Here is a 26,423-nt window from a genome sequence, read left to right on the forward strand (position 1 = left end):
GATTAATGTGGAGGACTCTGGTACTACGCCTCTCACCTGGACTACAGACTTTATAGGTCGTGGGACCGAGCTTTTGAATGACTTCATATGGTCCTTGCCACTGAGCCAAAAGCTTACTGTCTTCAGTGGGTAGTAGAACCAAAACTTTTTGACCTGGTTCAAAATGCCGCTTTCGAGCAGTTCTGTCATACCAGGTTTTTTGTTTTTGCTGGGAGACCTTCATATGCTCCTGAGCCAAGGTAGTCATCTTCTCCAGCTTGTCCCTCATCTGGAGAACATATGAAACAATGTTAACGGGCTCCTTTTCAGATTTCTCCTTCTCCCACCTTTCCTTTAAAAGTGCCAGTGGTCCTCGCACGTCATGCCCAAAGAGCAACTCAAAGGGAGAACCCAGTAGAAGCTTGGGGAATCTCTCGATAGGCAAACAAAAGGTATGGGAGCCACTGATCCCAATCAGACCCAACTTCATTGATGAACTTACGAAGCATGTTTTTAAGGGTCTGGTTAAATCTCTCTGTAAGGCCATCAGTTTGTGGATGATACGGCGTTGTTCTCAGCCTACTAATACCAAACAGCTTGTACACATCCTTGAGCAACTTGGACATGAAATTGGTCCCTTGATCTGTCAATATTTCTTTAGGGAACCCAACTCGTGCAAAAAAACTGAACCAGGCAAAATGCAACGGTCTTGGCTTTAACAGACTTCAACGGAAACACTTCTGGATATTTTGTGGCATAATCAGTAATAACCAACATAAATCGGTTTCGTGATTTGCTTTTCTCCACTGGGCCCACAACGTCCATCCCCAAACGTTCAAATGGTGTCGTTATGATGGGAAGAGGCTGTAGAGGAGCTCTTGCTGCGAATCTGGCTGATGTTTTTTGACACTGAGGGCAACTCCTGCAAAAACTGGCAACATCTCTGTACAATCCCGGCCAGTAGAAATACTGTTGGATACGGGCTAAGGTTTTATTTTTCCCTAGGTGGCCAGCCCAAGGAATTGAATGGCCCAAAGATAAAACAGTTTCTCTGGCTGCTCTAGGTACCACAAGCGGTTTCAGTTCTCCATGTTGTCTATAAAGAATGCCATTTTGCAAACAGAATTCCTTTGCAGTCCCACCTTCTTCAGCTCCCTTAATAAGGTCAGCCAAGCCTGCATCCTGATGCTGCAGCTCAAGAATGTTGTCAGGAATTTCAAATCTTAGCTGTACCTCAGGTTCAGGTAACAGAGTGGACACTGTTGTGTGTTTAAATTTGTCCCGTTTGCGATGCCTACGAGACTTTTGTTCTCTAGTTGGGCCTGCTTCAATCTCAGCCCCAAAAAATGGTAAAGCTCTCAAACTAGGATCATCTTCCCTTGGAGTCTTCAACTGAGACAGTGTTATTGCCACATTGCACATTTTAGGATCGTTAATCAAGTCAGTGACAACTGGTAAATCATTCCCCAAGACAACAGGAAATGGTAATCTGTCCATGACACCCACATTTAATAGGTACACATGTCCTTGCACTTTTATAGACATCCGCTGTTGGATACCGTTTTTCCATCACCATGCACACAGCAGATTGGTATTGTTTCAGAAGTGCAGATGTGAGCTGGTGAGACGTACCTGCGGTGAACCAGTGACTGGGTGCTTCCTGTGTCAATCAGAGCCTTAACTTTCTGTCCATCTATCTCCACTGTGGTCTCCACCAACAGCTGGTTCATTGGGTTTGGGGCATGGTTCCCTCTGGGCACAAAACACATCTGGGAGAGTTTAGCTGGATTTTGTGGACACACCGGTTTTGTGTGGCCTTCTTTCCCACACAAATGACAGGTTCCCGCCCCAGATTTTTTGTTTGGCTGGGAAAATATTTCTCCCTTCCACATGGCTCACCAACATTTCCTGTCAGACTGGTGTTACCTGGCACAGGGGTATAATCCTTTCTCATCGCCTTGTAAGCCCATGACTGGTTCCTTCGACGGGCTGCCACAAACGCATCTGCCAAAGAAACTGCCTCTGCTGCGTCCCTTGGATTACGCTCCTTGATCCAAACTTGGAGTTCTGGCGATAACATTCTGAAATACTGTTCAAGGATTATTGTTTCATTAATTTCATCAATGGTCTTACCTCTGGGTCTGACCCATCTCCCATAGAGCTCCTTTAGTCTCACAAAGAGTTCTCTGGGAGACTCATTTGGTTCAACTTGAAGCAAACGGAACCTCAGATGATAAGTCTCACTGCTTATTTCATATTTCTGCAAAATAGCAGCTTTAACATGATCGTAGTCCATTGATGCATCCACATCCATATGTACATAAGCACTTCTGGCTTTACCCGTCAATAGTGGAATCAAATGGAATGCCCAGTCAGATCTCGGCCATCTACATGCACATGCTATTCTTTCAAAAGTTATAAGAAAATGCTCAATGTCATCCTCTTCACTTAGCTTTTGCAATTTTGGTTCTTTATAGGAAGGATGAACAGAAACCGAGTCACCTGATTTTGAACAGCGTGGTGCAGGCTCCGGTTCCACCTCATCCCAATCAGCATACTCATGAGGCCTCTCATGGTCTGCAGGCCCCAAACCTGCAGAGAAGCGGGCGTGGTCTTGCTCTCCATGTAGCAAGCCAGCAGAGGTTTGGGCCTGAAACTCTTGCTGAAACAGACTGAACTGGTGTTGAAGATCTTTAAATCTTTGATCCTGGCATATAATCTCCTTCTCCCACTGTACCTCACGGGCTTCCTGTCGTCCAATGTGAGCTTGAAGGATGCCAGCCAGGTCTGATATTGTTGGCTCTCTGCCATGATCCTCCTCTTCAGCAGCAGCTCCACAGTCCTCACTCCCATCCTCTGTCTGTGCTTCTCTCTCTCTCTAAAGGGGCTGACTTGATTTTACCAGATTTGGTTCCCTTCATTGTAGATTTGTCAGGATAAAAGAAGAAAAAAAAATTGGAAGAATCTATTTACCAATGTCCTTTAACTGGAAGATCCCACCTCTGCCACCAACTGTCAGGGACCGAGCAGTAAAACTCCAGGACAATGGTTTAAAAAGAATATCTTCTCCATTTATTTTATAAAGAATTAAAAAAAAGGGCCCAAAGGAAAAAATGGCCACAAAAATAACCTTAACTAAAAGTAACAAGCAAGACTCAAACTGAGACACAGGGGAATTTATACACACAGGCTAGCCTACAGACAACGAGGAGGGGAGAGACAGGGGAAACAGTAAGACAAACAGTAAATAAACCTAGGAAACTAAGTCAACAAAGTATAACTACCACAAAAAAAAAAAGTTTAACTAATACATCCTAACAAAATCTGGTAAACTCAATAGAGCTTCAGAACGTCTGGTTTCTGGTTTCTTCATTATCAAGCTCCCTGCTTCCAGGAGCCAGATGGAATGTTCCACTTCCTGCATGGAGTTACACTGAGCGTGTCCCCTCTCTCTGCCAGTTCATCCAATCTCAGAATACAAATGAAAATAGTTAATGATAAAAAAAAACTATGTGTAAGATAAATTACTAAATGTGTGCACCCATTAGTAAACATCTTACAATATTGCCAAAATGAAATAATAAACCAGCGTGTGGAAAAATATATTTAAATAATACCAACACTGAGAAATGGCTGGAGGAACCTCCACAGAAAACAAAGCGAAAACTGAGGGTGCTGATCCAAACGGGACAGGAAACGAGGCAACTCCGACTGAGAACGGTGAGAGTGATTAGAAACTGAGAACCAGGAGATGAATAATCATGAGGAACGGGCTTACTGAATTGAGCAGGACAAGGGGCAGGAGGGAGAGGCAAGTCAGGTTGATGCAGGGAGGAGATGGTCACTGGAGGAGATGTTGGATCCAGGAAGGCAGGTGAGCGGTGGAGAGCAGGAGGCCAGGGAAGCTGAACTGTGTTAAATCACACCTCAGGCAGGTGGAGGGAATCCACGGCTGGTACAGACAAGAATGCAGAGCTGGGTTAGTTCAGGTAAACGAGTCTTAAAGTCAAGGCACAGATAAGGACGTGGCTAGATGTACCCAACAGTAGAGTATCAACCGGCGTTGAGGTGTGGCAGCACCGCTCCTTAAATCCTCTGGCCAGGCTGATGGTAATTAGCTGCGGCTGCAGCTGCTGCTCCCCAACACGCTCACCTGCAAACAATGAAGGGAAAATATCAGCAGAGGCAGAGAGAAGGCAGAACCATGACAAGCGCCTCGTGATTTTTATCTTGAGAGGCGCTGTAGAAATGATATTTTCTTCTTCTTTCTTCAAAGACCTTGGAGGCATCTAAAAACACATAAAACAGTTGAGTTTTTGTATTTGAAGCTACTTGATAGTTACTTTAAAGCATATCAGTGCGATGTTTAGGCTTAAATCCAAATTGATTGTCAGTACACAGTATCAATTTGTCCAATCTTGTCAGTGGTATTTCTTCAAAAACCCTAGAGAGTATGCTTGCAAGAGCAATGGGCCTGTAATTATCTGAGCTGCCTACCTTCCCTGAATAAATAAAAATTGGTCAACAATAGCTGTTATACACATGCACAACATAGTAAAAATGTTTATTTAAATACCAGCAACAAGTAAAGACCTTAAAAATGTTGACATAAGCCTCAATGGTGGTGTGACAGCAGTGTCTGTCACCTCATGGACATGGTCTGCTGGTGGTGTTTTCTGTGTTCTGTCCAGGATGACTGGTTGATGTGCACACAATCAGTCTTCTGTTTATGAATGTATGTGTTAATTTTGTGTTTCTGTTTTGAGTTACCAGTGACTTGGAGTTTCCCATGGAGTCTCACACCTGCAGCTCATCTCCTCAGGAAGCCTAATCGGCACTCCTGGGATCTACCAACTCCCAAGGGAGGGGAGATTCATGTTTATACTTGTGTCAAATTTAATGTAGATGTTTTCTGTTATGGATAGGAAGTTTGTAATTATGATTTAGTTATTTGAGTTACCTGAATTGATTAGACTGGTTAGTTTGTGTGTGTGTGTGAGGATGTGTGTGTTAATTGTATGTTAATTGTTCCCCTCTTGTATGTAGAGTGGTCTGATCAGCCACTATTTAAGTTGAACCTGGTGTGTCTGAAATGTCTTTTGTTTTCTGGAGATGGTCTTGTGCTGTGATTGGGTTAAAGTTTCTGTTACCTGTGAAGCTGCTCCAAAATAAAATGGAGGTTTTTGAGTCTCATGAGTAGTGTGTCTCTGGCTGGTTTGGGCAAGTCCCTGACAAGTGGGTCCCCACCCCCACCAAACACACATTCTAATACATTTTTCACATAACAGACCTCTCAGTAATGAGTAAACTACTTTTCAGTATAATTTTACCTTGGTGACAGTCGATGACTATCTGTAACTCAGAAATTGTTTTGACAAATCTTTTTGCAAAATCAACCCAAAGATAATCTCTGATCAGTACTTTCAAAGTCATTGTTTGTTCTCTTGAATGTGGCTTTTAGTTTTTCATTTTGTCGTCTGATCATTTTATTTTCAACCAGGAGAGGGCGCAACAACACAAACTACATTTTGAACAGTGCATTTACACTATAAAATATCAGTGAAAATATCAATTTTTTGCAGTGAGACAATAATTTGCCTTGGTGGAACACCCGCTCATGACAAGGTCATGAATGCAAACACATGACAAAAACTAGTCCTCTGAGCAGACCAATTGATTAAAACTCATTGAAAGTGTGGTCATTTTTACAAAAAGAAACACACTAATATATACAAAAATAGCACTTCATGTGAAAACTTTTTCTTAAACTGAGGTTTAGGGAGACATGAGTGCTGCATAAAGTTTAAATTGATGTAAAAAGTATAAATAAAACCATGTGAAGAAGCAGAGTTTCTCAAATCATGTCGTATTTCAGAAATTCAATTCAATTCGTTTATTTATATAGCGCCAAATCACGACAAGAGTCATCTCAAGGCACTTCACTTAAACATTCCAATTCAGGTCAGTTCATTAAGCCAATCAGAAAAAATGTTTCCTATATAAGGAACCCAGCAAACTGCATCAAGTCACTGATTAGTGTCAGTGACTATACAGCAATCCTCATACTAAGCAAGCATATAGCGACAGTGGAGAGGAAAACTCCCTTTTAACAGGAAGAAACCTTCAGAGAATCCTGGCTCAGTATAAGCAGCCATCCTCCACGACTCACTGGGGATGGAGAAGACAGAGCAGGCACACACACACACACAACATATATACGAAGTAGTGTTTCTATGGTCACATTGTGATTTCTAAGTAAATATTCTATTTGGTGAGAGATTAACTTCATTGTATTTATCCTAGTGAATCTATAATTAAATGGGTAAACTAGTAGTAGCACATCCAATGTCAAAGCAAGTAAAAATTTATTATCAGGAGAGGGAAAAATGGTTAGCAGCAGTTTTCAGGCCGATGGCTACCACATGAGGCTACCACAGCTCAGCAGAACATCATTGTAGCTTCTTCTGGGGAGAGAAAAAATAAAGTTAACAGCTGAAATAGCAGAAAATAATACAGTTAAAGAGCAGATTGTAGAAGAAAGTAGTCGAGTTTCCAATTTATTTCCACAGAAATTAATTTAAAGACCTACTGTGCCACTTTAGTTGACAGATAATAAAAATTACATGACAACACATAAGATCGTACTTAGAAGGAAAGAAAAAAATGCACAATAGCAACCTAGACAGTTGGTAATTAAAAGTTACCAAAAACTTTAAACTGAAAAACCTGGCTGTACTCGTCTTGTTCCTCCTTCCACAGATACAGGTCCTGCTGATGGGTGAATGATCTTCAACAGCCCTGTTTAGCTCTTTGAGAGTTACTGCTCTCCTCCAAAAATGTACTCCCCACTCTTGAGACTGTGCTGGGTGATGCATCAAACCTTCTGGCAATGGAACATATAGATGTGTCATCCTGGTGAAGTAGGACTACCTGTACTACCTTTGTAGGGTCCAGGTATCATCAGGTCCCAGAGCCTGCAAAACCATTCCACAAACAATGTAATGCTTTGTGTTGAACCACTGCTGTCTTTATATTTCTTGTTCTTTCTGTCATTCCATGCTGCTCTCTGACAGTCCGATGGTCATTTAACCACTGGAGGAAACAACTGTGTTACATTACTGAAATGCTCGGATGTAGAATTTGCTCGTTTATAAAATTTCTATCCTCAGACATGTTAAAAGTACATTTGCAGTTTCTGTCCACCTAACATAACATTAGGGACACTGTCTAGTGTTAGACTTTTCACAATTATAACTGTATCTCTGTCATTTCATTCATCAATAGAACAAACTGAAGGTGGCAAAACATTTTAAACAGGGAAAACTCATTATCTCAGTATTTCATTAACGTTATGAGATTTGTGAGAAATGTCAATTTCTTCTCTGGTTTCTATCTGAAAGCACTAATTGAATCCCTGATATCATAAAAACAACAATTGAATTATTTTCTCACAATAATTACTCTGTTGTAATGTACCTCTTCAAATGCCTTAGGTAACTGTGAGGTTTTGTTTATCATATTTTTCTCATTTTGCTCCTGCCATGAATGTAATTGCTAGGCTGGCATGCCATTCTAGATATGTACATATATTCCTTTAACCCAAATTTCTCCACTGTGGATAAAGGGATTTTCTATTTTTCTATCGGAACTAGATTAAATGAAAAATCTGATTTGGTTAAATTATGGTGTGAATTAACAAGTACTTTTAATAGATTATTTTTGTTCCCCATCTACAAGTGAAAAAGAACTCCACAAAAATAGAAACTTTTTATCCAATTGATCACTTCCACTTTTATCAAACCAAAACATTTACATGTCTCATTTTATTAAGCAAAAGCAAACAACAACAAATTGAGTAGTCCATGAGAGGAAAGTCAAAGATCTGAGGGTTATTTTTGCGTGATGGGGAATGAATTCTGGTCCATTAACTCCCCAACTCTCTCCTGAAGAGTCTGGACCACCTCTGCCAGGATAAAAACGTGTGTGTCGTCAAGATCCTTGATGATGAACTTCTTTCCTAAAGCCATGGTTTCATCTAGGTAGAGGAGAAACTGTTTCATAGCAGGATCACTGAAACAGAACATGGAGAGGAAAAAGACATTATAATTGTAGGAGTTTTCTACAGAAGAAAGTAATTTTACAGTTTTCTTCACTCTGAAGTTCCTTACCATTCAACAAGAACACCCTTGTGAACATTCACCATGATGACAGGTGTAGTTGATTAAAGTCTGCAAAATAAACAAAACGTGCAAAAATGTTGCGACAGTAACATAAATACTGTATGCATATACAACACATATTCATACCGGACAGTTAATGTACAGAGAAAATTCATGAGAAATAGTAAACAAGCTAAAAATAACAAGCTAACAACGTATTTTGCAACACTTTTAAGCAAAACGTTCTAATTAAAACTTACCACAACAACCACAATGTTCGGGAGAACACTAAAGTTGGTAAGAAATCGTGTAAAACTACTCGTTCAGACCCAACAGCAGCTGCTTTTTAAGCTAAGTTCCGTAGCATTGAGGTAAGATCTACGGCGAGCAACCAGGGACAATCTTCCTCTACCACTATAGCATTGAAGGATGCGCATTTTTGCCACTTCCGTTTAACATGTTCTTCCACGCTATCTGGTACATTTCACGTAATTATCTGCTTATATTATAACGATTTCACTGTGATTTTTGAAAAATTGTTATTAAAAATATTTGACGCTCCTGTGCTTTACTCCCAGCCCAATTCCACCAAGTGATCTATAATGCAAGATTTCTGAACAAACGTGTACGTGTATGTACATGCATACATACATATGTATACATGCGTACGTATGCATGTGTGTGTGAGTATTGCACATGTACATTTGTTTTTAACTATTTTGCAATGGATGCTTGTTAAATTACTTTTTGTCAGATTAAGTTAGAAAATAAACACCAAACGATTTCCATTTAACAATTCTGTTGTATTCAGTATTTTAATACATCATTTAATGAATGCATAGACAAGTCAAACTCAACAAATGTACTCATTCATTTGATTTATTCTCATTTCTAGTATATGTTGGCCCATTGTGATGCATAATTAATGTAATAAAATTAATAGAGTTGACCTAATATATTAAATCAGGGCCATTTTAAAAAAGGCTTGGCAAATAATCCATTTGGCACAAAAAACAACACGTTTCAGTAGAATGAATGAATACAAAAATAACATTTCAACCATTACTCTGATCAAAACTACATAGAAGCAGTTTTTAAAAATGCATCTTTAAGTAAATATATATTTGTTGTGGCTGCAAGGTCTAAAATGGAAAGATGGTGGTACTTCTCATAATATGAGTTTACTCGAAACATGACTTTGACCGGTAAAAATGAAAACATAAGGGAGGAAAATGTAAAAAGATAACAAATCAGAGGTTCGGGTTTATCTATCACAGTTAGTAAGTGTGTGAAATAAATGTGTCTGCATTATGATTGTTAACATCTCACATTATGGTTGTAAACGTGTACAAAAAGAGGTTTGGGGTTTTGAGTTTGTTGGTGGAAGGACTCAGTGTTCCTCAAACTTCAAGTAAACAATTTAATGTCACTACTGATGTGCTTGTATGTCTTTTATTGGCTTGTGTATCTCTGGAGTGCTTCCTGGATGAACTGGAGGCTGCGTCTGTAGAGAAACGAGTCCTTCTTCTCTGGTTTGCAGATGTTCAGGTGATCCACATCCACCTGAATGAGCTCTCCGATGCCCAGATCTGGAACAAAACGAGAGATTACTCAAAAAGAGAAGGTAAGAAACTGGATGACAGATTTTTATTATTTTATCAAAAGTATAGCTCATTGACTTTTCCCCACTGTATCTTACATACCTGCTGACTGAGTTGGGACCACAAATATCTTAATCATAGGACCAATATTTGTGGGCAACGTCTCTGCAAAGCTCAGCACTTTGATTTCATTTTCTTTGGCAATTTTCAGAAAACCCTCATTCAGGTTACGCAGAGCTGGGGAGTCTTTGAACACACAGACATCGACTCATTGCAGACAACAAACTATTTAATTCAAGCCATTTTAGAAGGAATGATCACAGCCCTCACCTTTGCAGAGTTCTCTGACTTCTATAGAAGGAAATAGAAGGTATCTGACATTCACAGAGTACTCTGCCATTAAGGTGCCACGGTGAGGAACACTATAGAACATTATTCCCTTAGTGTTCTTTATCAATCCCTGCAAGTCTGGGTCGTCCGCAGCATCCAACAGCATTTTCTTCACCAGCAGTCCTAAGAGGAGAGTCACATCCCAGAGAGCACAGATTGATTATTTTTCCTGAAACAGTCGCACATAGCCAGAAATGTGATCAAGAGATTGTTGCAGAAATCTGGGTAAAAGTCTGACAAGTTTGTGGTAAAGGCAGCACAGACAGAGTACCTCCCATACTGTGAGCTACCCAAACCACAGGCCTCTCTCCAACTCCTGCCAGCTTTAACTTATTTAGCAGCTCTCGACTTCTGTAGGCCAACGACTTCCTGGAAAGACAAACAGACAACTAATCCTCCACTCAATCGACTGGGTTTACTAAAAAAATCACATGAAATTGTAACTTAATTTACTTAATATGACGATATAAAAGGTAAGGATGTAGGATAAATTATGCAGAATAAGATAATTGCTGGACAAAGTTAGATTCAATTCCTATTTAGCCATTTTTTTGTTTTGTTTTTCCCCCACAAATAAGTGAATAAACTAGAAATTTTCACCTTTGATTCTCAGCTGGACACTTGGCCATCCAGTCACTCAGATGGCTGTCATACTCCACTGACAGCACTCTCAAATTTGGGCAATCAGCAGCTAGCCATGACTGCCGATAACCAAGAAGAAAAAGACATGAGAATTAAAGCTTGTATTTCCTCAGGAAACATCAAAATCTGTCCAAAAAAGATCATATTTGGTTTCTTGTGCAGCTCTAAGAATTCTGAGGATCTGTTACCTTTGGCCAACACTCTGTATAGTCATCGCTGCCTTTAGCGTCCCTCTCTTCCTCTAACGTACTGCGGTCCTTCTGCCTCCATGTCTTAAAAGCTGCTCCTAGAATCCCATGAATAAACAGCACGTCTGCTTTGATTGGCTGGCTGGAAATGAACACAATGTCAAAGCTAAGTGTTGCGTTCTACTGAAGAAGAAGAATAAAGCTTTGAAATCTAGAGAATAAATTCAAAAGACAGCTGTTCTACTTGTCACGTGTTTGTGGGTGGAGGATGTAGACACCGTCCTGGTATTTTTCTGTTACTGTATCTCTGTCCAGGTTGGCCAGAGCTCGAGCTGCATGAGACGCCTGCATGATGTGAGGAGACTGCATCATCTCAGCCAACACAGGCAGCCAGCCTGAAGGTGGTTTAAAGATGAAAAAACACGATTACACTCATTATAATGTCAATTTTCAAGCAGAGACTATTACAACAAATAAAAAACAACAACATATTGCATATTTGGATTTATTACACACTTACCAGACTGGAATATGGCCTGGTGGACACCTTCATTTAGAGCCAGGTTTCCTATAATGCGAACAATGTTTCTCTGAATCTTTAGGGATTCCCTCCGGAGCTGGTACAGTCTCTGAAGGAGAGGTAGACCCCCATTTGAAACAATAAGGTCACAGTGGCTCTGTACCTGCAGACCAAATGTAGAAAGTAATGTCAATTACAGAGGATTAAAAACCGTAGCTATAACACCTTATCGTGGTGGAAGGGACTGAGTGTCCGATGATCCTAAGAGCTTAGTTGTCTGGCGCTTCATGTCTCTTGTAGGTGACCCATGGCAGACAGGTCCCAGGGACTTCCGTCCCCCTGTGTGTGAGGGGACGGATCCTGACTGTAGTTTGTGCATATGCACCAAACTGCAGGTCAGTTTACCCACTCTTTTGGAGTCCTTGGGGGTCCTTTTGGTGTTCTGCTGGAGGACTTTAACGCTCACATGGGAAATGACAGCGAGACTCAGAGAGGTGTGGTTAGGAGGAATGGCCCCATGATCTGAGTGGTGTTTTTATTGGACTTTTGTGCTTGTCACGGATTGTCCATAATGGACACCATGTTCAGGAATAATGGTGTCCATGTGTACTCTTAGCACCAGGATACCTTAGACTGCAGCTTGATGATTGACTTTGTCGTCGACTCATCTGATCTGCTGCCACATGTCTTAGACACTCAGGTGAAGAGAGGGATGGAGCTTTCAACTGACCACCACCTGGTGATGGGTTGGCTTCGGTGATGGGAGAGGATGCCAGTCAGAACTGGCAACGTCTGGTGGAGTCCTAATTCAAAATTTGGGGTCTGAGTGACAAGCTATGCTGCAAAATGCAGGACTACAAAGATACAGATGTAAAAAGAAAGAAAAAATGTCTGTATCACACTATTCATTGGGCTGCACAGCAACACAGTGGTTAGCACTGTAACCTTGCAGCAGGGGGGTCCCAGGTTTGCATCCCAGCCTGGGGTCTTTCTGTATGGCCTGTTTGCCCAAAGACTGCTGATGATATGCACCAGCCCCCCACGGCCCTGTGTGGATATGCAGGTGCAGACAATGGGTGGATGGACAATATTACCTTTGAGTGCTGGACCAGAGCCTGCAGACAGAAAGTTTCTACTTTCTCTGAAGGAACAGATGTGAGGCTCTGAGCATAGGGCAGCCCATTACCACCAAAACACCACAGACCGCCCTACAACACCAATGATTCCACATGTCAATAACTAATTGAACTTTTCAGGACGTCACAGAGATAGTTTTGGTTATTTGTGATTGTAACATTTACCCTTTGTGCTGCCATGGACTGATCACTCTCTCTCAGAGCCAGAGAGGTGAAGTACTGAACACATTTGTCAACCTCAGACAGAGGAAGAGATGCCAGCAGCTGGCGTAGGTCATTCTCTGCAGACAAACTCTAAGGTACACATGAACAGTTACACATGTGGGGTAAAATTTCAGCAGTTTGAAATACTGCAGTTTCACTGACATACATACATCTTCCAAAGCAGGCGGTGGAAGTGGGTGTCGGAAGAATCGCAGGTCCACCTGAGGAGTTCGGGCCAGGCCCACTGCTGTCCTCTGGTCGATAATCTGGGCTGCTGTTTGGTACTGGTAATCTGGATTATTCACAAAAAGGTGTAAATAATACCGGTTTTGTTCATGTAATTAGAAATAGTCTAGTTTTTACCTTGCCAGTGGTGATTGGCAGCAATCTCCTGGACAGCCTGCAGTCGGACGTCTTTATTGGCTGACTGAGTCTTCTTCAATAGCACCCATAATGCAACTTCATATGGGTGTGCATCCACATGGCTTAAGTGCTCTAAGAAACACACGCTATTAAAAATAAACTGACTGGCTTTATTAATAACAGGAGATAGTGATTAAATACTTCTAGGCTCAGAGTGGAACTATTACTAACTAATAACCGTTTTCTGATTTGGGGTTTTAGTACAACTAGAGGGGTAGTGTACAAACCTTGTGGCAGCAAACTTTGTGCCACCAGTTTTGCAGCTCATGAATAAAAAATAAAAAGAATTTTTTTTACTAGAATATAAGTATGAAATTATTTTACACATCTTTATAGCTCTGCTCCCTGGCCTGCCACCTTACTGCGGTGGAGGGGATTGAGTGCTCCAACGATCTGAGCCGTCTGAGCTTTATGTCCCTGATAGGGTCTCCCATGGCAAACAGGTCATGGATACCTGAACCTTTGATTCAGGAGGAACAATGTGGTTTTCATCCTGACCGTGGAACACTGGACCAGTTCTCCGCCGGGTCCTGGATGGTGCATGGGAGTTCACCCAACCATACCACATGTGTTTTGTGGACTTGGAGAAGGCATTCAAGCATGTCCCTTGATCATCCAGGAGGGGCTCGGAGTAGATCCACTGTTCCTCCACACTGAGAGGAGCCAGTTGAGGTGGGTTAGGCATTTGGTTACGATGCCTTAAGGACGCCTCCCTGGTGAGGTGTTGTAGGCATTTCCAATCGGAAGGAGTCCCAGGACACGTTGGAGAGACTCTATATTTCTCAGCTGGTCAGGGAACGCCTTGGGATTCCTCTGGAGGAGCTGGCCCAAGTGGGAGAGGAAAGTCTCTGCCTCTCAGCTTAGGCTACTGCTCCTGCAACCCCAACCCCAGATAAGTGGATGAAAATGGATAGATGAATCTTTACTGCTGCGCAAATATTTGTACAGGTCAAAGTCAAATTCCCATTTTGTGTGCAAATAAAGCACAAAATATGTGAGACTTAAAAACAGGATGTTCATGACTTAGGCAGGTGTTTCCTTTCCTTGTTCCTCATCTACACACACACACACACACACACACACACACACACACACACACACACACACACACACACACACACACACACACACACACACCACAAAAATGGATGTATTACTTCTGTGAACACATTCCTACGCTTCTAAAACCAATAAAACCACTCTTCAATTTTATACAATGTACTATAGAGTTACACTTTGCATTATTTGTAAGACACCCATAGGCAAGTTTTTCTGAAAGTAACTTGATCTCCTACCATCTAGTGATTGCAGGAAAAGTCTGGAGGATAGTTCCAGGAACCGTCTTGCTGCTTTATGAAGCTCTCTTTGTGTTTTGTGTGTTAAATCTGCAACAGAAACAGAGTAGAAACAGTTAGTGTCCAAATTCCACAAAACTTTAGTAATATTCAGTCTGGAGACAGAAACAACTCCTAGCAGGTTTTAAAATGCTTCTCTGCTGTGATAGTTTCCTGCTAAAATGTTAGCCTTGCATTGTGGAAGTGAGTTCACAGAACAGAGTGACCCAAATATACAGAAAGGATAATGGCAGAAAGGAAGGAAGGATGGGACACAAAATTATGCCAGCTCTGCTGTGTGTGGAAAGTCTGATTACATAAAGAAAATTGAAATAATCCAACTGGAAGGTCACATTTGTAATACAATTAAAAATAATCACGTCATTTTTATTCTAAAAAGTAATATTATAAACATTTTACCTGCAATTAGGTTTTTCTTTTCAGCAGTGGCTGTAGCTCTGAGATAGATGTATGATTTATATTTCTCCTGTAGGATTGCACTTGTGTCAATGGTTACAGCCTTGTCTAGCGCAACCATCTCATAGGTAATAAAAACACACCCCCTAGAGAGAGGATGACAGATGAGCAGAGGCACAAGTAATGAGTTTAGCATAATCTGCAAAATAATTCCTGTTTTTGAGAAATCTGCATATTAACATGTGAGACTTACCCTATAACAACTGCACCAGTCACTTTAGCTACTTTCCCTAAATTATATGAGACAGAAAATTTATTTAATCAATTCATTGAAACTCAGTTTTCAAAGGGGGGGGGGGGGGGGGGGGCAGTTTCAACTGTACACTAAAATGCAGATAATTGTACATACTTTGGGGCCAAAATTGAAATGATTGTACAGATGAATAAAAACAATTCATTCTTATGCCACTGAAACAACGCGGGGTGCAGGTATTTAAAACTATACAGTCACAGTTTTCAGCTATACACTATTAGCTCATTTTAAATGTTTTCATTCATTAAACAAAATATTGTGTTTTACATTTCACTGCGTTAGGTTTTCCTCCTAAATTCATCCTAAATAAGATTTGTTTAGGAGGTGGGTTGGAATTGACTGCAGATTGCTGACATTATGAGACAGACCAATGCAAAAACCTACTTAAAGCTTTCCACTGGAACACTTTTTTCACTCCAGGAGACCCAGCTGAAGTCAATCTGCGACAGTGGATCAAACGTAAAGCTGCTATAGACATCCTCCACTCCTCTGTGGGTTTAATAGACCACACACACACACACACACACACACACACACACACACACACACACACACACACACACACACACACACACACACACACACACACACACACACACACACACACACACACACACACACACACACACACACACACACACAAAGCCATGCTTCCTTCACGTTACAATCATTTTTAATAGAACATTTTTCATAAAATCAACTTTTATAACAAAACACTGACAGTGTGTTTTATGTAGTTACTTGAATCAAACCTTGCAATAACATTGATCAATATGACAGCTGATAGTTTTTATCACCTCATTCAGCAGTTAGCTAACCATAGCTAACTTAGCTAATCGTGGATTAAAAAGGTTGGACGACTTCTGCACTTGCTGTCAGTTATTTTTATTCCCACTTTTTACACCTTGTCACGTAAACTAACACAGAAAAAACTCTGACATAAAAACGCAGCAGTAATCTGTACCAACGAAAAACGGAAGCAGCATTATAATCCTGCATTAGCTTTAAATTTTAAAGCTCGAACTAATATTTAAGCTGACACACAAAGTTAACCATCGGAAAGGTTGGGAGTTCACTGTCGTGACAAAAAAAATAGTTACCTGTTTTATTAAAAGACGGGTTATGTAGGAATGACGATAATACTGTCCTCCACGACTGCAGCATATGATCATAAACATAGCACAACGTTGTCTCACAAATTTCACGTCATCAGCGTGAGCCGTGCATACAAGTCATAACAAACGCTGCTAAAGGCTTAGAAATGGTAAATCTAAGTAACTACTGTTGATTTAGTCGTTTCGTAAGAAATTTAGGTTTATGATGAGTTGTGTTTTACTAATTTCGTGGCACTTGTACTTCACATTAATACTTTTATTTGTAGAATACATATATGAATAGTATATAGTACCTTTATGTTTCATTAGTGTAAGATTAAATATCCATCCATCCATTTTCATCCGCTTATCCGGAGTCGGGTCGCGGGGGCCCAGACTTCCCTCTCCCCAGCCATTTGGGCCAGCTCCTCCGGGGGAATCCCAAGGCGTTCCCTGGCCAGGTGAGAGACATAGTCCCTCCAGCGTGTCCTGGGTCTACCTTTAGGTCTCCTCCTGGTTGGACTTGCCCGGAAAACCTCATCAGGTAGGCATCCTGACCAGATGCCCGAGCCACCTCAACTGGCTCCTCTCGATGTGGAGGAGCAGCGGATGACCGAGCTTCTCCCCCTATCTCTAAGGGAGAGCCCAACCACTCTGAAGAAAACTAATTAAAACATTATTAAAACAGAATAATGATAACATTTACTGTAAAAAAAGTTTTCTAAACCTCTTCTAAAGCAAATCATAATTTTGGTGATGTTTTTTCTTCTCCAAACTGTCAAATTGACATGTCCAATCTGCAAGCTATAACATTTGTGCTAATGAGGATAGCTCTGGTAAAGAAGTGATCACAAGCTCTCTGTAATACAAATAAAACCTTTCATTGATGCTTTTATTAAGTTAATACACAAAAAGAGATATATTCAAACTTCATTCAGTTAATGCCCACATGGAGTATTCACACACTCATGAAGTCTGCAAATGTAAACACACAATTATATCAATTTCATTCATATTTACTCAGTGTGGTTTGGTTAAATCTCTTTTCCCAACACAAACAAGCACTTGGTCAGTTTAACCCAGTTATCATCACAGTTTTCCATACATTTTTTACTCAGTTTGACACATTTCCCTTCCTGTGGCTCTTCATATAAAACATTTTGTGTATTTTTACATGGTTCTTTTATCACAGTACACACAAATGCACGTTTTAACTTGTGCAAATGTGATAAACAGTCCAGTTTGAGCAGAGGCAAATGTCACTCATTTAAAATCAAAAAGCAAATTTCTTTTACAAATTTCTTTTCACCTGGGAACCAGCTGGTTTCACATGAATCAAGTGTCTTGTCAGGTGGTTGTTTCCTGATATGCCCTGATGATGCTCTCGTAGGCTGGAGGTGGTGTCTGTGTGGCGCTGAAACCCCTCAGTCCGTTGTTGCCCCAGAACGACTCCGGCCTTGTTGGGTTGGTTTGAGCATCACTTTGAGCAGATCCAGCTGATGTGGTCAGAGGTGGTGTTCGCGGCAGCGTGGTCTGGCTTCCCTCCTCTGCCTCCCTTGCTATCTGGCTGCACTGGATGAGAGGGTGGAAGGTGGAGGCCCTGAAGCTGGACTTGTGCCCGACTGCGTCGAGATGATCTGGGGAGGACGTCTGCCGGTGGAAGCTGAAAGCAGCGCTAACTAAACTGTTGTTGCTCCTCCGATCAGAGCTGCTGCTGCGGTTAAACCCTGGATGATTGCGGGAGAAGGTATGCGAGTGTCGGGGTGGGTGGCGGGTGATGCTGGCGGACCCTGCTCTGCGTCGGGACATCCATGTTAGGATGGTATAAACCATGGCCCCCAGGAGCAGACCCACAGCCACAGACACACAGAAAGCAATAATTATAGGAACTGGAACGAGAAAAAAAAAGTCATGTTCTTAGTTTAGTATCACAAAAACCTTTCTATTTATAGATTTATTTTTTTCTGTATTTTTTCTCTTCTACCCTGATTATTATTCAGGCACAATTAGTTATCGGTTGTATTAATGCAAAACTTCAGAATGCCACAATTGTCTTGCAAAAATGCAGTTTTAAGACAGAATTTCCTTCTAGTGAGCCAGATTTTCATGTAACTTTTAGTGGCCTTGTGCTATGTACATCTGGCTTTTCTGAGGTTTTCTTTGGACTTTGCTTTTCCACACATTCCCTCTGCAGTACATGACCATTTTCAGATTAACATCATTTGTTTAAAGTTCCTAAAACCAATGAATGAACCAGTGTTATAATGATCAGAACTGAATCATTGAGGGCTTTTCTGCTAACCGCCAGCAGCAAAGTCGAGTCTATGGAAATGAACAAAGATATCACAGTATGACTAATCAAACAATATTTAAAGAGCAAGTCACCCCCTACCAGTCTTACTCCACTCCCACTTCCTGTTTGAAAAATGCATCAAATGCTGTTGCCTAGCAGACCAAGAGGGCAGAGCCGCTAACAAACACACAGACTCACAACAACATTGTGACATCATAATGTACCAGCTGACATCATAGTGTACCTCTTAGCCAACAGCGATAGCATATTTTAATTCAAATGCAGTGCAGCGTTTTTACCCGAAGAGGGCACAACACTGACAGTTTTAAGCAGAATATTTAAATTGTAATGATTCGTTAGTTACATCTTACATAGGAAACCATCAAAGGTGAGATTCCATAGAAAATGTGAAATCAATTTGATGTATCCTTAAATATTACTTTAAACAGAAAATCAGAACTTTTTTATTGCAGGGATTAGGTAACACTTCATATTAACCCAGAGTCAAAAGAGAGAAAGAGAAGTTTTAAAGTTTAAGAAGATTTATTTCTAAACGATTTAAAACAATTCTAACTAACTCTAAACACTCTGATGAATGGCTCTAGGTGTGAATGAGGCAAAATGGATGTGGAATGTTGTTATCAGAACTCTCGTTTTCGGAGAAGCGTTAGTTCTGTGTGGGAGCGAATGTTTTGCTCTAAACTACAGTCGGAGTTTCAAAAACCACATTCAGACACTATCTTGCCGCCCTACATGCCCTTGGTGGGGACCTCCGTTGTAGATCCAGAATGCCAGGTCCTCGGACCCCCCTTTGGTGTCGGAGCCGATGAAACAGCGTACGGTACGACAGACTAGTCTTGGGATTGCCTCCAGGTAAGCAACAGGTGTTTGACAGCGTCAGCGGGACCCTGAAGGGTCAGTGAGTTCAGCTTTTACTCTGAAGGAGCGTTGCGTCAGGTGTAGCTTGCAACAGGTTTTATTATCCAGCTTGTCGTTTGGTTCTTTGTGGTTAAAAAGCTACGAGTGGTCGGCTCGCAACTCTAGAACGTTTGAACTGAGTTAAGGATGACGTGGGAGTTAGTTTTATAATTCAGATGTTTTGATTTATGGTCGAATCAGAACTGGACAACAAATATAAACACCGCACAGATTATGCCACGCGTCAGAAAGGAAAGATCTGATTGGAGAGACTAAAGGAATGTGTCATGTGATCTTAGCATTACTTGTGATAGGAGTGTCTAGTGCTTCTGTACCGAGTTAATTCTTATACAAAACTACTGATTACAGTATTATAATATCAAGTAATTCATATTCTCATTTCACAGATTGATTGAACATTAGGCTTCACATGATTATTTGACTAACAGACATTATTTAATTATTATTTAATAGAGTTCTTCTGATTTCTAAGAGAGTTCTTCTTGGTCTTCTCTTGAGCTGGGGGGGGGGGGGGGGGCAAATAGCTAGTTAAAACAGTTTAGATGCAGAGGCATCAAAGGCCTTGAGCAATATCTCAAGGAGATTAGTTCTTCATGAGGAGAGAGGGGGAGATGACCTTTAGATGGAAAACAGTCCCTTCATGACGCTACAAAATTTTAACTAAGATGCACTAAAGTGCCAAATTATTGACTACACATGTCTACAGCATGGTTAGACACTCATTTATATTGTTTATCAGCAAACAAAGGTTGATTTTGGGGTGACTTCCTCCAAAATTTGAAAATTTGTCTGTTGACATATTTCCCAGAGTTGAATAAGGGGGAAAAACTATTTGTAACCAGCCTAGTTATTCTCCTGAGCAGGCAGTAGTTCTTTAGCTTTAGCTTAGCATAAAACACAGTAGGTGAATTGGACCAATTAGCATTGTGAGAAAAAAAGTCCGTTAATTCTCGTGCACGTCTGTAGGCTGCTTGCTGACCACTAAGACGAAGAAAAATAACAGAGTTGCACAAAGATTATTTACAGTAGTTTGAGTAAGTTTGTAATTCAAGAAAAAGTATAAGTGTTAAGGGTTGTCGTGTCAACCCTTGTCCTTGCACCTTTTGGCGTAATCTTACTGCTGTACTTCATCATAAAGTAGTCCCAAGTCTAAAATAATGCCTTTGATTCCTTCGTGTTACTTCTTACTTTCACATGAAGTCAATGTGATTATTTAGGTCACCAGGCAGAATTCGGCTCACTACTGAGTGATTTTAAGATCTTTTTCTCACAATGCTAGTTGGTCCCATTCACTTACTATGTTCTATGCTAAGTTAAAGCTAAAGGAGTACTGCCGAGCCAGGAGAAGGACTGGGCTGGCTAGAAATGGGGTTTCCCCATTTATCTAGCTATGGGAAATATATCAACAGACAAAGTTTCCCTTTTGGGTGGAAAAATCCCTTTAACACCAACAATAAGGTTCTTGAAGAGCAAGTCACCCCCAAATCAACATTTTTTTCCTGATAAACTATATAAATGTGTGTCTAATCGTGCTGCAGACACGTGTAGTCAATAGTTTTGCACTTTAGTGCATTTTGGTTAAAATTTAAAATTTCTGCCTGAAACTTTCAGTGTTGTGCTGTTGTCAGCTAAAAACTCTGCACTGCATTTGAATTTAAATCTGCCATCGCTATTGGCTAAGAGGTATGCTATGTAAACTGGTACATTATGATGTCACAATGTTGTGAGTGTGTGTATTTGTTAGTGGCTCCACCCTCTCGGTCTGCTAGGCAACAGCATTTGTTGCATTTTTCAAACATGAAGTGGGAGTGAAGTACGCTTCTTGTAGGGGGTGACTTGCTCTTTAAATACTGAAACAGTGGGGAAAGGTGTCAGTCCTTTGGTGAATAACATAAGGATAATACATAGTTATTTATTTCTTCTTTGGTCCACTTTATCATATTTTTTCTGCACGACGAGGAAAACTGTCTAAAAAGCAACAGCGTCAATATGCTAGAGAGAGAGAGAGAGAGAGAGAGAGAGAGAGAGAGAGAGAGAGAGAGAGAGAGAGAGAGAGAGATGCAGATTAGATAAATTAATTTTGATAAACTAGTCACTGTTCAACAAGAATAAATGTCTTCACCATTCTTTCCTTCTATCTGTGGAAAAGATGAAAGCAAGCATCAGTGAAACATCTGGAAGGGGCATTTGAGAAAACTGGAAGGAACGAGGGGAAGAAAAAGTTCAGAAAACCTGTTAGAGTGAGTTTCCATGCGGAAAAAGTTTTTTTATGCTTAAATTTTTATTTTTATTAATTATTGCTCAGGGGTGATTCAGGGAAACATGTTGAAACCATTTCAGGAGGGATAAAGGTTGAAATTCCTGAGTGAAAACCACGCCAACCAGAGCGATCACATCGAATGTCAAAAGATGGAAAGTCAGAAACTCACCAGCATCAAAGGACTTCAGAATGTCCAGAAAAATGTTGGTGTTGTTTTCAGCCATGACATGAAAAGAGTCGGATTCTGTGTCCAGCCTTCCTTATAAACTCCTCTCCTCAGTGAGTCTCTTTCCTCTCTTCTGATGGCTTTTCCTGCCTTTCAGCCTCGTCTCTTTCCTGTCTTTTTTTCTTTCCTCACCCTCTGCTCCTTCTCTCACTTTCTCTGTTTGTGGGACTCTTTTTCCAGGGAGAGCTGACCATGAGGCACGCAGGACTGATGACAAACCCTGGCAGTCATCTTTGTTTATGGAAGCGGAAAACTACACTGTCACATTTCCTGCTTTTCTGCTTGAAATTAGCAACAGGAGTAGCTTATCTAAGCAGGACAGAGATCCTGGAGGTGGAGAGGCAAGGCGTTTCTGCAGTCACTTCCTCCCTCATCATTTCCTCCTGGTTGATTAATATGAAAATGTTGTCACAGCAGGAGTTTGGAGGTTTTGCTTTCACCATTTAGGAAAATCACACTTACATTCATATTTGTCTTGCTGCAAGAGAGATTTTATTTTTATTTCACTGCAGAAATGGAAACAGTTTTTTTCACTAAATTGCAGTGGTGCAAATATAAGCCTACTCTTGCACATTTCAACAGCCTGTAAGGATGTGGATATTTGCATAAATTCCAGCATTTTTGTTGGTAAGCGTAGTCTTTCCGCCATGTCTGCCAGAGCAGGGGTCCCTGTGTTGAATGTTTGCTCCTTTCCTCATTGGAGATGTCCAATAAAAACATTGTTGTGTGTGTGTGTGTGTGTGTGTGTGTGTGTGTGTGTGTGTGTGTGTGTGTGTGTGTGTGTGAGAGAGAGAGAAAAGACAAAGTTTAGGCAACTTTCTTGAGGGTGACCTTTGTAATGTAATCACCAAATCAGCCTTGTTTTAATCCAGTCCGAGGGAAAGCTGCATTGAAAAGTGTCGCAATTCATCATCTTTGATTTTATCTGAGCAACATATGAACTCATATGAAAAAAAATTATAAAACTATGGGGTAAATATTTCCAGATTCTTAAATTTTCCATTCATTTTCACTGCAGAACAGTTGTGTTACATTATATCATTAAATCTCACTAGAAAATGTATTTTTCTATTCAGGGTCAGTGTTGTTCTTGCATACAGCTGAAGTTACAAATAACTGTGCAAAAGGCCATTAATTTAGGTAATTCACACAACTTAGACTGAACGAGCTTTTAAAAGTTATTAATAAATATCAAATATTGGAGTTTTGTTCGCCATCTGGCGGACATAACATGTTACTACAGCTTTCTAAAGCTAAACAAGGACTTACTGTAAATTCCTTTAGCGTTAACATCATAGTTAGTCTAAAAACGGAGAGGCTAGAACGTCTTCACTTATATAAACTACGTAACTGATAAAACTCAATAAATCTATCTCACTGTCTGCGTTAAAGTTGAATCAACGAGCTACAGCAGCAGCTGTCAGCAGCTAGCTATTGCCATCAGATCATACGCCCCCTAGCGGCCCCAGAGCGAAATTATATCCACTGTAGACTGGAGGATTTTTTTCTTTCAATAAATTCAAATTGAGTTGCAATATCAAAAGGATACATTTAGTTATACATGTTTTACGAGCATAAGTTTGTTATTTCTAATCAAACATTTATTTCAAACTTTAAACAGCTAACGCAAACGTAGTCAGGCATGATTAATCTACTATCGATAGGGCGCCAAAGATCCTGTACCTGTCAAACGGTTGATAATCACGCAGGTAAGTTAGCGTCAATTAATTTTCATGGCAAAAAAAAATGCAGCAAGTGTAAACAACAAACCAATTAGGAGTTACAGAAGTCCACAAGTATGGTTTTCAACTACAAGTTCAGACTTTTTTTGTTCTTGGAAGGCGAGAAATACCAGTACCAAGAGAACCAGCATAAAGAACGGGAGAGTGGGACGCATCAAACACGGCCTATACAGTTTATTCAGTCTGAAGCAAGTTAGAGTGAAGATGTTCAGGGTTTCTCACTTTCTATGAGATACATTTTGAGGTGTATTTAACATTTTGGAAGAGTGCTGAAGGCTACTGCGACTTTACACAATCAGAAATAGTTCACTATTGAAAATAACTGTAAACAAGTGAAATCATTTGGTAAACACATGGCTGCTGGGAGGGGGTGATAATGAAAGAAGCTGGTGTGATAAAACTTGCATTACTGAGGATGTTCAGCAGCATTTTTTAAATAGTTTGTATGTAAACTCCCAAAAAATATATATTTATATATATTTTTTATCGTGTTCAATTAAAAAAAGGCTAAACATCCCGAGCTCATTCTGGTTACCGATTTTAAGCACATTTCAGTAATTTTATCTTTTTATTGTAACAAAATTATAAAGAAAAACTATGAAATTGATTTCAAATATTGAATAAACTGTTTATTATTATTATTATTATTATTCTTGTTGTTATTATTATAGTTAATAATAATAATAATAATAGTATTTTAAATAAGTAAAACATTATTTTAATGGACCTAGTTTGTATTGTTTACAAAACATTTTGCATTTTTGTCACAGCTTTTATATTAGAAATAGTTATCATATTAATGTGCTTCTTCTAATGAAACTGTTCTAAATTTTAAGTAGTTTTAAATTATGCATGAAAATCTTAAATGTTAATGCTGCTTCTTGACTTTCCATATAATATTCCTAAATTTATGTGGTAATAAGCCAGATCTATGGAGCATCTTCTCTTGGCTTCTGTGTGGATTCTGACATGCTGGTTGCTGACAAACTTTCTAATGAGGTTTTAGAAAAGTGCTGAATAAGAATAAAAGAGATTAACCAGGACCAGCCAGCTCTCTGTATGTGCACTGATTAGATAAGAAAACAGATTTAAAGGATATTTTATTTTTGCAGCTTCAGGAAGATTTCCTTTTGACCCACGAGCTTTGTCTCTGCTCTCTGCTCCTCCCTACTGTAGCATTGTCTGCTTGCTCGTCTGCTGAATCTGTTTGGTCCTGCGGGAGTCTTAGAGGTCACCCAAAGCTGAGCTGTGTAAAAATTGTAGGAATCAGCAGTCCGCTGCTGCTCCTGCTGCAGAGCGCTCGGCCAATCCCAGAACGTTTGAATGCACTTGCAATTCAAACAGCAGATTCTGACATATGTAGTTGTAAGTCAGCTGCCCTGTGACTGAGATAAATCCTTGTCTGTTATTTTTGCTGCAGTTGCTGCGGTTGTCTGTGAATTTGATGGATGTGAGTTTTATCATTTATTTTGGGTCATGTTTATTCTCATTTCTGCAGGACAGTGTGCTGAAACGCAAGTGTAGTGGAAGAATTTGTATTTATGTTCTGTCCTTTAAGGCCTTTTCTGCAAATGCAGCTTCTAAAAACCCTTCGTTTTCAAGCCCTGATCATTATAAGCTAGTTGTGTTTTATTTATTTTTATTCCGACTTTTCTTTCTCTTATTGGATGACGTTGCTGGTCAGAGCTGGAACTCTCCGGAGAGGATGATGAAAGGTCCTGTCTAATGGGATTACACATCGCGATAAGTGCTGAGAGCCGAGCGGTTCATCACACCGCCCTGCTGCGTTTCAAAGAGTGGCATTGATCCGTTGTGGAGCAGGATAGCTTGGATGTTTTTCTAAGAGAAGGTTTGAGGGGGATGAGTTTTGGTTTATTGGATGTTGGCTTTGATTTGTTTTAGTTGCATGTTTTACTTCTTTCATGATAAAATCAGTTTAGTACAAATGTCTGTTCAGGATTTGATTTGTGAACGACTATAATCCCCCTTTAACCTGAGCAGAGGGGTAGGCTGTGGTGATGTCATAAGATAATTCATGAAGGTGCTCAATAATGGTAATTCATCAAGCCTCCCCTTAAACTACACTGAATAAATGTTCTAAGTCACAGTTAGGAGCTCTGCAGATAAACATGCAGCATGACCAAAACCGGGAATCTTATTCAGAGAAAATCAGCAAAATATTTTAGAAAAGAAAACGATTCTATGGTTTTTACATTTATATCTTCCATTTTGCACATAATATGAACCATTTTGCAAAACGTACCCAAAATTGTTTCTACGTTTTTGAATCGACAGCGACCCTGGTATCTCGACGGCTGGAAACCTTGTTCTATTGTTGCAACTACAACCCGCAAACACTAGATGTCACTTTGCTGTTCGTGTTCCATATCCAACCTTTAAGGTCACTAAGGATAGACTGATGTATTGGGCTGTTGTTTACCATTTTTTAATAGCGGCATCAACAGATAAACCTCTTTTGTAGAGACGATTTAAAGTCAGGCACGTCTGCAGACAGCCCGGTGCTGCTGCAGAAATGTATTCAAACATATATTTACATTCCTGG

The 26,423-nt window shown here is 40.2% G+C and overlaps 3 protein-coding genes across 3 annotated transcripts; all 3 read right to left on the reverse strand.

Moving 5' to 3' along the window:
* Positions 1-7,733: 7,733 nt before the first annotated feature.
* Positions 7,734-8,538, reverse strand: gtf2h5 (general transcription factor IIH, polypeptide 5). The gene is made up of 3 exons (XM_015947217.3): positions 8,399-8,538; positions 8,148-8,207; positions 7,734-8,049 (listed from the first exon to the last, which is right to left on the reverse strand). Exons 2-3 carry the CDS (start codon positions 8,180-8,182, stop codon positions 7,869-7,871), a joined length of 216 nt encoding a protein of 71 aa, XP_015802703.1. The 5' UTR covers positions 8,183-8,207; positions 8,399-8,538; the 3' UTR covers positions 7,734-7,868.
* A 1,006-nt stretch (positions 8,539-9,544) lies between these two features.
* Positions 9,545-16,537, reverse strand: serac1 (serine active site containing 1). The gene is made up of 17 exons (XM_054747904.2): positions 16,407-16,537; positions 15,691-15,795; positions 15,247-15,283; positions 14,997-15,139; positions 14,538-14,627; positions 13,183-13,314; positions 12,990-13,111; positions 12,781-12,909; positions 12,574-12,687; positions 11,480-11,642; positions 11,204-11,354; positions 10,960-11,101; positions 10,730-10,830; positions 10,401-10,498; positions 10,070-10,252; positions 9,842-9,985; positions 9,545-9,727 (listed from the first exon to the last, which is right to left on the reverse strand). Exons 1-17 carry the CDS (start codon positions 16,468-16,470, stop codon positions 9,591-9,593), a joined length of 2,055 nt encoding a protein of 684 aa, XP_054603879.1. The 5' UTR covers positions 16,471-16,537; the 3' UTR covers positions 9,545-9,590.
* Positions 16,538-17,271: 734 nt separating this feature from the next.
* myct1a (myc target 1a) lies at positions 17,272-22,283 on the reverse strand. The gene is made up of 2 exons (XM_015947219.3): positions 22,062-22,283; positions 17,272-18,289 (listed from the first exon to the last, which is right to left on the reverse strand). The coding sequence occupies exons 1-2, from the start codon at positions 22,114-22,116 to the stop codon at positions 17,748-17,750; spliced, it is 597 nt and encodes a 198-aa protein (XP_015802705.1). The 5' UTR covers positions 22,117-22,283; the 3' UTR covers positions 17,272-17,747.
* Between the last annotated feature and the right edge of the window lie 4,140 nt (positions 22,284-26,423).

This window comes from Nothobranchius furzeri, chromosome 2 (genome assembly GCF_043380555.1).
Source record: "Nothobranchius furzeri strain GRZ-AD chromosome 2, NfurGRZ-RIMD1, whole genome shotgun sequence".
NCBI lineage: Eukaryota > Metazoa > Chordata > Actinopteri > Cyprinodontiformes > Nothobranchiidae > Nothobranchius > Nothobranchius furzeri.